At 47.4% G+C, this 14,339-nt stretch overlaps 1 protein-coding gene across 1 annotated transcript in view; it reads left to right on the top strand.

The window, feature by feature from the left end:
• LOC123520895 (glutamate receptor ionotropic, kainate 4-like) overlaps positions 1–7,567 on the top strand; it is a 208,470-nt gene extending 200,903 nt beyond the window's left edge. Inside the window, exons 3-4 of the mRNA XM_045283553.1 lie at positions 6,244–6,408; positions 7,540–7,567. Coding sequence (XP_045139488.1) covers positions 6,244–6,408; positions 7,540–7,559 — 185 coding nt within the window. The 3' untranslated portion in view covers positions 7,560–7,567. The remainder of the gene's footprint in view (positions 1–6,243; positions 6,409–7,539) is intronic.
• The last annotated feature ends 6,772 nt before the right edge of the window (positions 7,568–14,339 follow it).

Below are 14,339 nucleotides of genomic sequence, written 5' to 3'. Positions count from 1 at the left end.
ACACACACACACACTCTGGGTACACTCCCACTCCCATTCAGCCTGTGTGTCTCTCCGTGCATCTCCTCCTAGATCACCATTATTGCATGGTTGTGCATATAACTGTGCTGACCGCAGTTGCCTTTGACTTTCACTTCTCTCTGTGACTCCCACTGCCTCCATCGCCTTTGTTGACTTCCCTCTTACTGTGTATTGCCTTCCCTTCACCCAAGTTAAGACATGTCTACTCTCTAGCCAGCCGGTTACTCAGCAGGGAAACAGACAGGGATATCTGATGCAAAACCTGTTACTGATAATACGATTGACAAACAATGGACACTCATAAGTGCAACTCCTGGTAACTGGTGCGATCTGTTGAGAGAACACATAGTTAGAGAGAAAGCTAAAAGTGCCACCCCAAGGCTTTCTGGATAGAATGAGCCTACAGGAGTGACCAAGTAGCCCAGGAAAGAGAAGAGAACCCTCAGGCTGTGGGATCAGAGATAGCTTCTAGGAAGACGTGTGGGAAGAGAAGTAGCAGGGAGGGGCAGGCACGGTGTCAGCAGGACATGGGGGGTGGGACCAGAAGGCTGTCCAGGTGCATTCAGGTAACTCCCCTTAAGGTGTTATCACTCTGTGGGTTGGAGGCAGTACTGAGGTTAATTTGGTTTGTTGTGGAGGCTCAGATCGTGAGGGTCTTGAATGCCATGGAAGAGTCAGTTGGGACCAACCATTTAGCCAGTGATGAGGCCCGGAGGCTTTGAGAGCAGCTCCATGATCTAATGCCCCACTGGGTAGTCAGGGGCACACTTTTCAGGGATGAGCCCAAAGATAGGCAGAGCCAGCCCCAGGGGACATGTGAGCACAAGCAGGGACAAGACGGTGCAGATTGCTTGGGGGCACAAAGTCAAGAGGCCATCTTCCCTTTTGCATGATCTGCAGAGCTCACAGAGAACTAGGCAGAGGCTCACAGGGAGAAAGATCCAATGTAAATTCAAAGGGGCCATGAACTTGTGAAGGGAGAAGCCTGGTGGCGCAGTGTTTAGGGGGTTGGCTGCTAACTGAAAGGCAGGGATTTGAACCCACCAGCTGCTGCATGAAAGAACGATGGAGTAGTCTGTAAAGTCTATAAAGATTTACGGCCTCAGAAGCCCAGTGGGGCCATTTTCCTTCGCCGCCCGGGTTGTTACATGCTGGAATCGACTTGCTAGCAGTGGGTTGTTTGCATGACTCCTTGGAATGAAAGAAGCACATGAGTCCGTCTGGGTTGTCATTGTGTTCTGAGCACTCATGGCTGGACAGAGTATGGGAGGACTCTCTCTGGCTGGGGCGATTCTGGTCCCTGAATGTGTTTCCCTCTCAGCATGCCCTTGCTGCAGCCCACACCTCCCAGCCTCACCGGGGCTGCTGCTAGACTTTTCTGCAGAGTGGTTCCTGAGCTGGAAGGTGTGCCAGATCGTAATGTTCCTCATTAAGCAGTGACTGAGAATTCCGAGCATCCTGGCCCAGCTGGAGAGCCAGAACTGAGGGAGCAATGGTGGCTGGGAGTACTGCTGTCTATTAAGTCCTGTACACACCACTCTCCGTCCTCCATCTGGACTCCCTCCTGGGACTGCTGAGGGGCCAGTGTGCTGTTTGGTAGCCAGCCACCTGTTAGGGACATGTTCCTCTTGGGTCCCAAGGCAGGCAGCCCGAGTTTTCACCCCATCTTTGCTCATCAGAGCCCACATTCCTGCTATCATCCAGTTATTAGGAAGGCAATTTGTTTGATGCCAGCCAAACACCCAACTGGGTTTCAATAGAGAGGGCTGCTCAGAGTGGCATGGGAGCAGGCTGCTAGATGGGTCTTAGTGAGTTGGTGAGCACCTGCCGCATATCACACCTCTGACTGCAGAGAGACGCTGTGGGGAAAGAGGAAGGGGTGCCAAGGGAGAGGGGACCTCATTCCCGCCTGTCCTCCTGGCCACTAACACGTTGAGTGTGTCAGAGGATCCAGTGTGAGTTGGATCTATGGTGTGGAGTGGCTGGTTGGTGTCTTGCATTCGCACGTCTTAGAAGGGTACTCTGCGAAAGGATAGGGACCAAGTAGAACTAGCCCGCCTGTCGGACTTCTCTGCGTGCTACCTGCTGTGATATGTGGCTGTTGGGTGTCCTTGAGTCTGTCCTGACATCCAGCGATCCTGTGTACAAATGGAATAAAGTGCTGCCACGTCCCGCACGCTCCTCGCAATCCTTGCCTCGTTTGAGCCCATGGCTGCAGTCATTGCACCGATTCATCTCACCGAGGGTCTTCCTCCGTTTTGCTCTTTACTTAACAAAGCAGGATGTCCTTCCCCAGGGACTGGTCCTCTGATGACATGTATGTAAGAGGAAGTCTCGCCATCTCCCCATCACTTGGCCTGTGCTTCTTCCAAGACAGGTTGGTTCATTTTTCACCAACACCATATTTCAAGTGTCCTAACAGCCGTATCGGACAGAGGACCGCTGCCACCACAGGGGTTCCACAGCCATAAACACAGGAGCAAACTACCCACGATTCTTCACCTTGGAGTGGCTGGTAGGTTTGAACTGCCTACCTTTTGGGTTAGAAGCTAAGCACTGAAGCACAATACTACAAGGACTTCTTTAAATGGGATCTGAGGGTCATGATGTCCTTGTCTACTGATGAAGCCAGTCCAGAATGACTCAATGATATGAACAACCAGATGGAAACTGGCTGAAGCTGCTGCTGATAGTACATCCCCAGAATCCCAAGGGACGGGGACATTTTCTGAGCAAGATTCATTTATTAATTTATTTCATTACAACTGATTCGGTAAATATCTAGTAGACTGTAGGTGGGAATGTTAGCATCATGAAGGCGCATGGTCCAGATGGAAGGATCGCTTTCTCCCTACTTAGCGATCACACAGGGTGTCAGTACCCAAGGAAATTTCAGCGATCCAGGATCTAGTCTGTTACTGTCTCAGAGTCTATTGACTTAATAAGGTTCCCAGGGACTAGAGGTTCAAGTCCCCTACCTGACAGTCACACCCTCTTCTCCACAGCAAATCCCCGGGAAGGTGAGTTTTCATTAGAAGGAAGATGAGCTGTGATTCAGAGCGCTGATCTAAAGACAGACTGATGTTCACTACCCCCTTGCCTCTTACCAGCTCTGTGCAGGGTGGCAACCGACTCGACTTCTCTGAGTGCCTGTCTTCTCATCTCCAAATGAGGTTCACACACCCATCTCACGGAGGTGTGGCGGAAATGAAGGGAGATCATTCCCCCTAAGCGCGTCCTAGGCAGTCACTGAGGAAGCCCACACTTGTTAGTGTTAATCCTTAGCTAGTTGATTAGTTACTTAGTTAACTAACAAGGTGGTTAACACTTGTTAGTGTTAATTCTTAGCGTAGTCTCCAGTGATCAGAAGCTCATGGGCCATGAATCCAATGCCTATTTACTATGAGCTTTTTGGATTGAACAACCAGTTCCTGACACCGCAGATGTCTTCTATCTACTTTGATGCTCTAAGGCTAGGCTAACGGTTTTATTTTTTTTACAGTGAAACATCCCCCCCCCCATCACATCTTAGATGGATTCTTAACAGCTGAAAATGACAAGGAGGAGCTGAGCTGATTGAAGCTGGAATGGGGCCAGAGACCTCTCTGGGGCCTCCCTTGTCTACTTTTTGAAGGAATCTTTGGGCCTGCCAAGAAACACCATTTGAGAATCATGGCTCTTAAGTTGGCCCAAATCCCATCTAGTCCTAACGATTTCCCCAGTAGGGTAGGGCAATTGTGGAGGCCTCTGCTTCCTAAACACAGTCCCCTTCTAGTCTGGCTTTCCTAGGGTCACCTTGATTGGAGTGTTTGCTGTTCCCAGGCTCTTCAATGACACATTTACAGTCTTTGAGGGCCACCCCCCTCACCCCCGTAGGTGTCGAATCACATTCAGTTGTGTGTTGACTGTTCTAGTTCAATTCAGAGAAGCTCTTTCTATTTCCTAGGTCTTGTCCAGCCTGAAGAAATGACATTTAACTTCTATTGTCCAGAAAGTCTATTCATCTGAATAAATCCATAAATCAGGAACAATGCCTCGTCATAGTCTGTGCCCTGGATTTTGTTTGGAAAATGAGTCATGGTGGTTTGGGTACCGAAATTGAGCAAAGTCAGGCCAAAGCCTCGGCCTCTCTGTCCGCACCAGTCACAGGGACGCAGAGGCCACGTCTCAGGGAAGACTGCTTGTCTCCTCTCGCCAGCTTGCTTTCCTGAGCCTTCCGCCTCTGAAAGCTACCTTGGACAGTTCTAGTTTTCCCAGTAACAGCTGTCTGGAGATGCAATTCACTTGTCACCCAATTTATCCACTTAGAGAGTACAGCCCAGTGTTCTTTATTATACTCACAGTTGGGTAACTATCACCACCACATCGAGTTCAGAACTTTTGCATCCTGACTAAAAAACAAAACAACTCCTCACCCCTTAGCGGTCACTCTCCATTTCTCTGCAAACCCTTACCCCAGTCCGAAGCAACTCCCAATCTATTTTCTACGTCTCTGAATTTTCCTAGCCCAGAACATTTCATGTAAATGGAATCATACGATGTGTGGTCTCTTGTGACTGGCTTCTTTCACTTGACGTAATGTTTTCAAGGTTGAAAACATGTTGTAGCATGTGTTTGTGGTTTAGCATGTCTCAGTGTTCTTTTTATTGCCCAATAATATTGCATTGTATGAATATGCCACATTTTGTTTATCCATTCATCAGTTGATAGACATTTTGGGTGGTTCATAATTTTTGACTGTTAAGAATCGTACTGCTTTGGACATTTTTGCATAATTTTTGTATGGAGATATTTATTTTTCTAACTCCTTCTTTTCCATAACAAAAAACCAAACTCACTGCCATTGAGTTACTTCTGACTCATAGTGACGCTTTAGGACAGAGTAGAACTGCCCCTGTGGGTTTCGGAGACTGTAACTCTTTGTGAGACTAGAAAGCCTCGTTTTACTCCTGCTGAGCAGTTGCCGTGTTTGAACTGCTGACCATGTAGTTAGCAGCGCAATGCTTAACCAGGGCACCTGATCAATAGGTACCAGTTATTGAGTGCTCGTCGTGTGCCAGGGACTATGCTGAGCACTTTCCACTTCGTATCCTCTGGAGTCCTCCCTATAAGCCCAAGGGGTAGACTGTCTTCCCATTTACAAGTGACGGCTCTGGGCTGGGGTCCCACGCCTAATAAGCAATAGAGCTGGGATTATAATCCAGGTCCGTATGATGCCAAGCACTTACCCTTAATACTGCTTCCAGAAATTGGACAGCTATTAGTACTATGCTACTCTTTCCTTCTGGCATGCTGATTAAGTCTTTATCAGGGCCACTTACCTGTATTATCTTGTAAAGTCTCCATATCAACCCTGGGAGGTTGTCTAGTTCCTGTACTCAGTGAGGAAGATCAGAGGACCCTTGGGGGGACTCACCAGTGTCTGAGCCTGGAGAGCGAGCCTTCTTCCCTCATAGGCCTTCCTCCAAAGCCTTCCCCCACCTTGCAGTGCCCTGTGGCCTCCTCTCCCTCATACCCCCTTTAGCTGTCCCCCATGTCAGAGAGAGTTTCTTATAGCCCTGAACACTGTTTTTGAAGGAGTCTGTGCACACGTGTGCGTTTCTGAGTGCACGCAGACACATACTCAAAGGTAGGGGGGAATTAACTAGCAAGCGCAGTGTGTTCTGCTTTGCACTGAGCAAGGAATGCACAGGCTTGTTTGTGTTTACTCTGTGGAGAGCAGTTTCACGTGGGTTTGACCACCTCTATGATGTGGTGGGGGGCAGGTGAAATGTATGATCAGGTAATGCCGCCTGGGAACAAGTGTGCCGGTGCCGGTGCCCTGGGCTACATGTTGGGCTGAAAACTTCACGGGCAGCAGTTCAAAAAGACTAACTGCTCCCAGGGGAGAAAGACCAGGCTTTCCACTCCCGTCAAGAGTCACAGTCTGGGGACCCCACGGGCCCTTCTCCTCTGTCCTGCAGAGTTGCTATGAGTCGGAATCGAACTGATGGCTTGAGTTTAAATCGAGAGAGCACCTCCAGTGGCCTGCTGTGACATTACAGGGCTCCTGCAGTGGTTAGTGACGCTAGAATTCGCCTTGTTACAATCACAGACTCTTACTTTGCTTCGGGGGTCAGTTTTGAAGATGGCAGGGTGGAGAGGGCTGTGGACGAGGAAGGGCATAGTGGAGGGAGGCTGGACAGAGTAACCATCCATCCCCATGTGTTTGCCTGCCCACAGCGGCTATCCTGGACGACCCCATGGAGTGCAGCAGAGGGGAGAGACTTTCCATCACCCTGGCCAAGAACCGCATCAACCGTGCTCCTGAGAGGCTGGGCAAGGCCAAGGTCGAAGTGGACATCTTTGAGCTTCTCAGAGACAGCGAGTACGAGACTGCAGAAACCAGTACGTAGAGTGGGCAGGGATGCCCTCCGCTTCCCTTGCTGGTGAGGAGGGGCTGGTGGTATGAGCTGCACCCATTGCTAGACCTCTGGTGCCGGTATTCCCAGTGGAGAGACATGTACCAGGAGGCCCGATGGGATTCTTCTCCCGGATGAGAATCCCAGGCCTGGTGGTGAATCACATATAGAGCAGTTACAGATAAGGCTTCTGGGTACCCACTCATTCATTCGTCATCCATGTATTCATCTCCTTGGGTGAAATCTGGTACCTGGTTCAGAAAGGAGAGCTGCCGCCACCCCACAGGAAGCTTCACATCTGACTGCTTGTCATGCTTTCTTAGGCTGGAGGCAGAGCTGTGGACTTGGGATGGAATCTGACCACTCGCTCTCTGGGTAACCTTGGACAAGTCCCTTTACTCTCTCCGAACCTCAGTTTCTTCATCTTAGAGATGGAAATGTCAAGCTCTGCCTCACCAATCTTGAGAGTTATTATAAGAGTTCAACAACTTAGAGTATAGACAACCCGTTGTGAATGGCTTTATAGAAAGACACGTATGTGTCACTCAATGCGCGTGGACTGAGCCCTGCACTAAAGTCTCACTGCAGCCCGAGAGTCAAATGTTATTGCAGTCACTGTACAAAAGAAAGTGAGGTTCACAGACATTGAAGAACTTACTCAATCACAGAGCTCGTTAGTGGTCGAGATGGAGTGGACCCTGAATTCGAGTTGTCAGCCTTAGTGCAGTGCTCAATTCATGAAACGTCTACTGGAACCTTCTGGCGTGTCACTTGTGTTACTTTGGTGACTGCAGCAGAAGCTTCCCAGTTGCAGGTCTGGTGGTTGATAGTTAAGATGGAAACAAACAGCTTTGGCTCAGAGAAGAAGAATTCCCTCAGGCCAAAGAGGTGATCAAACTGAAACACCCAATTCACTGCCACTGAGGCATTTCTGACTCATAGCAACCCTATCGGACTGCCCCTGTGGATTTACAGGACTGTAACTCTGTACAGGAGTAGAAAGTCTCAACTTTCTCCTCTCCAGGACGTAGTGGTTTAGAACAGCTGATCTTGTGGTTAGCAGCGCAACATTTAACCATCAGGGTTCCTAAAGAGGTGTTGTTGTTGTTGTTGTCAGGTGCCATCGAGCCAGTCTGACCCATAGCTACCCGGTGCACAATGGAATGAAGTACTGCGCGCTGCTTCACCATTCTCACCGTTGTAAGTTTGGGTCCATCATCACAGCCACTGTGTGACCACATCTCTTCTCTTTCACTGCCCCTCCACGTTACCCAGCATGATATCCTTCAGGGACTCGTCTCTCCTGGCAACGTGTCCAAAGTGCGTAAGATGAAGTCTCGCCATCCTTGCCTCTAAAGAGCATTCTGACTGTACTTCTTCCAACACAGATCAGCCTGTCCTTTTAAAAGACCATGGTACTTTCAATATCCTTCTCTGGCCCCACAATTCAAATGCATACATTTTCTTCCTGATTCAAGTCCAAGTTTCAGATTCATATGAGGCAACTGAAAATATCATGGCTTGTGTTAGGCACACCTTAGTTCTCAAAGTAATATTCTTGATTTTCAATACTCTAAAGAGGTCTTAGGCAGCAGATTTATTTAATGGAATGCATCTTTTGATCTTTTGATTGCTGCTTCCATGAGCATTGATTGTAGACCCAAGCAAGCCAACATTCAGGGCATCTTCAAACTTTTCTCATTTATCATGATGCTATTTATTGGTCCAGTTGTGAGACTTTTGTTCTTTGAGTCATCATTATTGAAGGCTGGAATCCTTGATCTTCATCAACAAATGCTTCAAGTCCTCCCCACTTTCAGCAAGCAAGATCGTGTCACATGGGTATCACAGGTTGTTAATTGTTGTTGATCAGCCTTCCTCCGATCCGGATTCCACACTCTTCTTCATAGAATCCAGCTTCTCTGATGATTTGCTCAGTCTACAGATTGAATACGTATGATGAGAGGATGCAGCCTGACGCACACGTTTCCTGATTGTAAACCAGACAGTATTCCCTATTCTGTCTGCACAACTACATCTTGATCCACGTACAGGTTCCGCAAGAGACATGAAGTGTTTTGGAATTCCTGTTCTTCTCAAAGGTATCCGTAGTTTGCTGTGATCCACATAGTCGAATGCCTTAGCATAGTCAGTAAAACACAAGTAAACAGCTTTCTGGTATTCTCTGCTTTGAGCCCCAATCCATCTGACATAGGGTATTTTGAATATCCCTTACTTCACGTCCTCTTCTGAATCCAGCCTGAACCTCTGGCCAATGTACTCCTGCAACTGTTGTTGGGTGATCTTCAGCAGAATTTACTTCCTGTAATATCCATGACAGTGTCCTATCATTTGAGTATTCTGTTGGCTTACTTTTCTTTGGAGTGGGCACAAATAAGGATCTCTTCCCGTCATTGGCCAAGTAGCTGTCTTCCAAATTTCCTGGCATAGAGGATTAAGTGCTTCATCAGCTTGTTGAAACCCTTTAATTGATTTTCATCAATTCCTGGAGCCTTGTTTTTGGCTAATGCTTTTAGCGCAACTTGAAGTTCTTCCGTCTGCACTATTGCCTTTTGCTCATATGCTACCTCCTGAAATGATAGAATGTTGACTAGTGTTTTGTTTTGTTTTTAGTACAATGACTCTGTGTCTCCTTTCTATCTTCTTTTGATCCTTCCTCCATCATTCAATATTTTGCCCATAGAATCTTTTAATATTGCAACTTGAGGCTTGAGTTTTCTCTTTCATTCTAAAATGTGCTACATGTGTACTTCCTTTTGGGTTTTCTAACTCTATATCTGTGCCTATTTCATTACTTGCATTTCATTATTATCTCTGCCCATTTCATAATATTGCCTTTGTCTTCTCAAGCTGCCCTTAGAAATCTTCTGTTCAGCTCTTTGACTTCCTCATTTCTTCCCTTTGCCTTAGCTGCTGTGTGATTAGACTTCAGAGTTTCTTCTGACATTGACATTGATCTTTTCTTTCTTTCCTGTATTAAAAGAGACCTTTTGCTTTCTTCATGAATGATTTCTTGATGTCCTTCTACAGCTCATCAGGTCTTCTGTCATTAGTGTTCAATGCAGCAAATCTTGAGATTTTCTTGAAAGCAAGTAGGGTATACTCAAGTATTTTGGATCTTGTGGGCTTGTTTTAATTTTATTCAGCATCAACCTGGATTTACATATGAACAATTGGTGGTCTATCCCATAGTCAACCCTTGGCCTGGTCTTAGTTGCTAATACCCTGTTTCCCCGAAAGTAAGACATCCCCCCGAAAATAAGACCTACTTACAGTTTTGCCTCTCACTGAAATATAAGGCATCCCCTTGAAAATAAGGCCTCCCGGAAAATAAGGCCCCCCAAAAGTTACTGTAACTCTGGACTCTGGACTGTAGTGGCGGGCTCCGCCATGCAGCTTACTGTTGGCCACAGCACAGCCAGAGCAGACAAGAAGTGCGAGGTCTCTTTTAATAAAACAATAAGCAATAAATGTGTACCGTATTCTTCATGGAAAAATAAGACATCCCCTGAAAATAAGGCCTAGTGCATCTTTGGGAGCAAAAATTAGCATAAGACACCATCTTCTTTTCGGGGAAACAGGGTAGTTTGCTTCCCACAGATGTAGGCAATATATTTCTGTGTGTTCCCTCCGGAGAAGTCTAGTGTATAGTTGCTGTTTGTGTTTTTGAAAAAAATATTTGATATAAACAAATCATTGGTCTGGCAAAATTCTATCATGTGATCTCCAGCTTCATTGCTATCACCGAGATCATAGATTCCAATGATGGTTCCTTCCTCTTTGTTTCCAACTTTTGCATTCCAGTCTCCAGTAATGATCGATGCATGTTGATTGCATGTTTGATCAGTTCAGATGGAAGATATTGGTAGAATTGTTCAACTTTTCTGTTGATAGCTCTAATGGTTGGTGCATAAATTTGCATAATAGTTGTGCTGATTGGATTTCATCAAATGCAGATACATATAGCCCTATTACAGACAGCATTGGCAGTCTGGTACTTTCAATATTCTTTGACAGCACCATAACCCACGTCCATCAGTTCTTCTGCAGTCTTCCGTCTCTAACTTTCATATGCGTATGAGACTACTGAAAATACCCTGGCTAGGGTAAGGCGCACCTTAGTCCTCAAAATGACATCACTGCTCTTCCACACTTTCGTGCGGACCTTCATTCATTCCGCAGCTTTCATGCAGGCTGAAGGAGACAAGCAGGGTGTTTCACAGACCCCGCGAGGGCAGAGGGAGGAATACCGCAGCTGCAGAGTCTCCGTCTCACAGCTCCGTTAATGGTCGCCAGGTACCGGACCCTTGCATTTCCCCTTCTGCCAGTTTGCTTTCCCTGACTTACTCATCACCCACCTGTTCCATATTGTCCACACAAGCCCTACTGACACTTTGCTTAGTCAAAGGAAATCAATCTTACAGCGCTTTGACTTGATGTCAGACATGATTCAGGATACCAGGCAGAAAGCACGGCAGACCTGGTCCCTGGCCTGGGTGACTTGCAGTGTCTCTTTAGTGTGCAGCTTGGTTCCATGCCTCTTGGATTCTGGAGGTTCGGGGTCTGATTCAGCTCATCTTGCTGAGGCAGCTCTTGTAAGTTTCATATTTTAATCAGCCTAACAGCAACCTTGGATGGACTGTCCACTATTGGTGCAATAGCCGAGGCTTAGGCTGGGCTTCTACCTTACAGAGTAGAAGAATAGAATTGAGGCCAGTAGGACCTATGGGCAGAGATTGCTCCAGACCAGGATACCCAGAAATAGGCATTCACTCATGTATTCCATTAGTCACTAAATAGTTAGCCGAGTATACTCTTTTCCTGAGCAATAGAACTCAACAAGCCGAGTGCTCACAGAGCACAGATACTAGCATAGTAATTTAGAGATACGGGTTTCCCAGGTTATTCCAAAGAAAATTAGAAATTGGAAGAATCCCTTCTTAGGAATCTTCTAGTCCAGCCTGCAGTGTGTATTTGGTCAGGAGAATAGATTTCAGACAAGGGTCCAGATTTCTAAAGGGTTCTTTAGCTCATTTTTTGAAAAGCCAGCTCCCCCTTCCCTTTCTTGAGGGGATTCCTAGGAGTACCGGAGTGCAGCTTCGCCCACTGTGGATGGGGGGACCATTAGCAGATGTAAGTTTCCTCTCTCCATGACCCGTACAGCCTGGCTGAGGAAAGTCACAACAGCTAAAACATTGGGCCAGATGAGCCACGGGAATAAAAGAAACTGATATCTGTATTCCAGATTGCTGAGCTTTGAAGCATCTTTATAATGTCTTTCTGTGAGCCGCCAAGTATATTATTAGCAAGTGGCCCTCGGTTCAGATTTCATACCTCAATGTGTTTGAGGCATGAATGGAATTTGTGAGAGAAGAGAGTTTCTGGATCTTTTTTATCCCAAAGGCTTTTCTTCTGAAGCAGAGCTGCTTTCCTGCTCTGGGTTTTCAACACCATCTACGTAGTTCCTAGAAATGTTCCAGCCCAGCCCTCTCCCTCCCAAAGTGAGGGTGGGTGGATAGTGGGTTAGCACAGTGACATCACTAGGGGGTCAGTGCAGGGGAGGGGGGGGGGCGGGGGGCAGACTGCGCCAGGTGACACTAGCAGAGGAGCTGGCACCAAATAACAGCCTATACAATTTTTTGTGCCGTATGTCAGTAGAAATGCATTACTTTTTATTAAAGCATTCTTGTAGCTAGTTATAACAACAAAAACATTTTGCATAAGCCCAGCTAAAACGCTGTGCTAGTTTCTATTTTGAACACTGTAATGCAATCTGGTGGCACTGTGGGTACTAAACACAACATCAGCAGTTCAAACTCACCGTTCACTCCTCAGGTGAAAGATGAGGCTGTCTGTTCCCGTAAAGGTTTACAGCCTCAGACGCCCAGGAAGGTACTTGTGCTCTCTTTGAGAGGGTCAATATGGGTCAGAATTTACTCGATGGCAGTGAAATGGAGTTCTTTCTTGTTCTGGGAGTGCACGCTGGTCAGAGCTGTCATTATTACCCAATTACAGTGATACTTCAATCAGGAGGCTTTGTCTGTACGCACTACCCTCGATTAGCAATGCTATTTTCCTGCCAATGTTTTTACAGTGGCTGGTTTTGTCAAATTTTCTGGTGTTTTAGCCTCAACATTGTAGCAATTCATATTTGTGAATGTGTATCAATATGTTTATTGAAAATGAAGTAACAATTAAAGGAAAAGAAAAATCATAGAAGGCGTTTTTACTTATAATGTGATCTTTCAATGTAAACAGATTCCACAAAACAATTTTGCTGTTAGCATTCATATCATCTATGAAACATTACATTTAAGCAGTTCACAACTCTCTTTACCACCAATTATTGTATGATGAAAATAATAAACGCGACTATGGCTCTTGCATGGTCTAATATGGAAGGAAGTCCATGGCAATGTGGTGGGTGATGTGACACTGTGAGTTACTATCACAGGTGGATTTGAGCCTAGGGACGTCACTGGGTGAATGCTGATGACTGAGGCAGCGCAGGCAGGCACTGGACTTCAACGGCCATCTTTGGGAGGGATGAGGAAGAGCAGGCAGGATCCCTGGAGAATGAGTAGGTGAGAGCTTTGTGGTCCCTACTTTGGGTGGGACTGTGGCGTCATGATCAGGGACCCAGATAACACTTAGATTGAACAGGTGTGAGTCCTGTCTGGACCCTTTACTCGCTGGGTGACGATGGACAGGCTGCTGAAACTTCCTCATTTTATGACGCAGTTTTCTCACGTGTCAAAGAGGGATGATGTTGAGATGACCCCAGACAGTTTGGCGGGTGTCCAGCGCAAAGTGGACGCCCAGGAAGTGGCAGCTAAGGGTCCTGTTGAGGGTGCTGGTTCTCTGGCTCTCACCTCAGAGAAACCTTCTTCATCCACACTGACCATCATCCTTCCTCTCCTGGGCCTTGAGGTTCAGTCAGGCCTCTGCCAAGCCTGTCGACCTCCCAGGCTCTTCCCACGTGACTTGTCTTAGCCCCAACTTTGCTCAGACGGCCCTGTCATAATTGCACAGGCCCCTTCTTCTCCCGCCTTTTGGACAGCTCTGAGAGTGTGGAAGTTGTGGTATGCCACCTCAAGCCAGCTGGGGCTGGGGAGGATGTAGGGTGTTAAGAGCTGTGTCTTCCCTGGGCCCAGGGCCCTGGGCTCATTTTCATTGTTCCTGCTGGGCTCTGTGGCCCTGAACAACCTCCCTACACCCCACCCCTGGCCCTTGAGCGAAGCAATCTGCTTGGTGAAAGGTCACCCCATGAGGATGGTGGTTGTTGACGGCAGACAGAGGCCCAGAGCTGTGGTGGGGGCTGCCTCTCACAAGCCAGCTACGTACAGCAGTGCCTCCCTGTCAGCAATCGGTGGGTTGCCAAGCACTGGGCAGATCACACGGATGCGTCATGTTTGGAGGTGGGAGCGCCAGTGGAGGGAGGGCACCATGGCTCTTTTAAGACTGAAAGATGACGAAGCAGAAAGGAACTATCAAGCGGCTGGAGTCTGGAGGCCGGCCTTCTCATTTGCTAGTTCAAATGGAAGCTCAGAAATGGAAAATTTCACCCAGGGCCTTAATTAATGAGAAAGCTGGAAGAGCCCAGGAGAAACTCGCTCCCTTCCTATTGGGTTCTCAAAGACAGATTTACATACGGCAGGTCTCCCTACAGTGAGGGTCTCTTGGACTGGACCAGCCCCTATCTGACTGCCCCTCCTCACCCACGGCGCAATTACCATTGCTGCCTCAGCCGCCTTGATGCTCCACTTCCCAGCTCCCTCTACACGACCCACAGATCTGAAAGAATGAGGACGGACAGGAACTATTAGGTCATCTCCGCTTCACCTGCCCCTCCATTAGTCTTCCCCTCACCCTTCACTTCACTTCCCTCCCCTCCCC

The sequence above is a fragment of the Echinops telfairi genome, unplaced genomic scaffold, assembly GCF_000313985.2.
Source record: "Echinops telfairi isolate 266 unplaced genomic scaffold, ASM31398v2 ScPeMD7_7463;HRSCAF=8501, whole genome shotgun sequence".
Taxonomy (NCBI): Eukaryota; Metazoa; Chordata; class Mammalia; order Afrosoricida; family Tenrecidae; genus Echinops; species Echinops telfairi.
The sequence above is the reverse complement of the archived record's forward strand: the minus strand, read 5'-3'. Positions and strand labels throughout refer to the sequence as shown.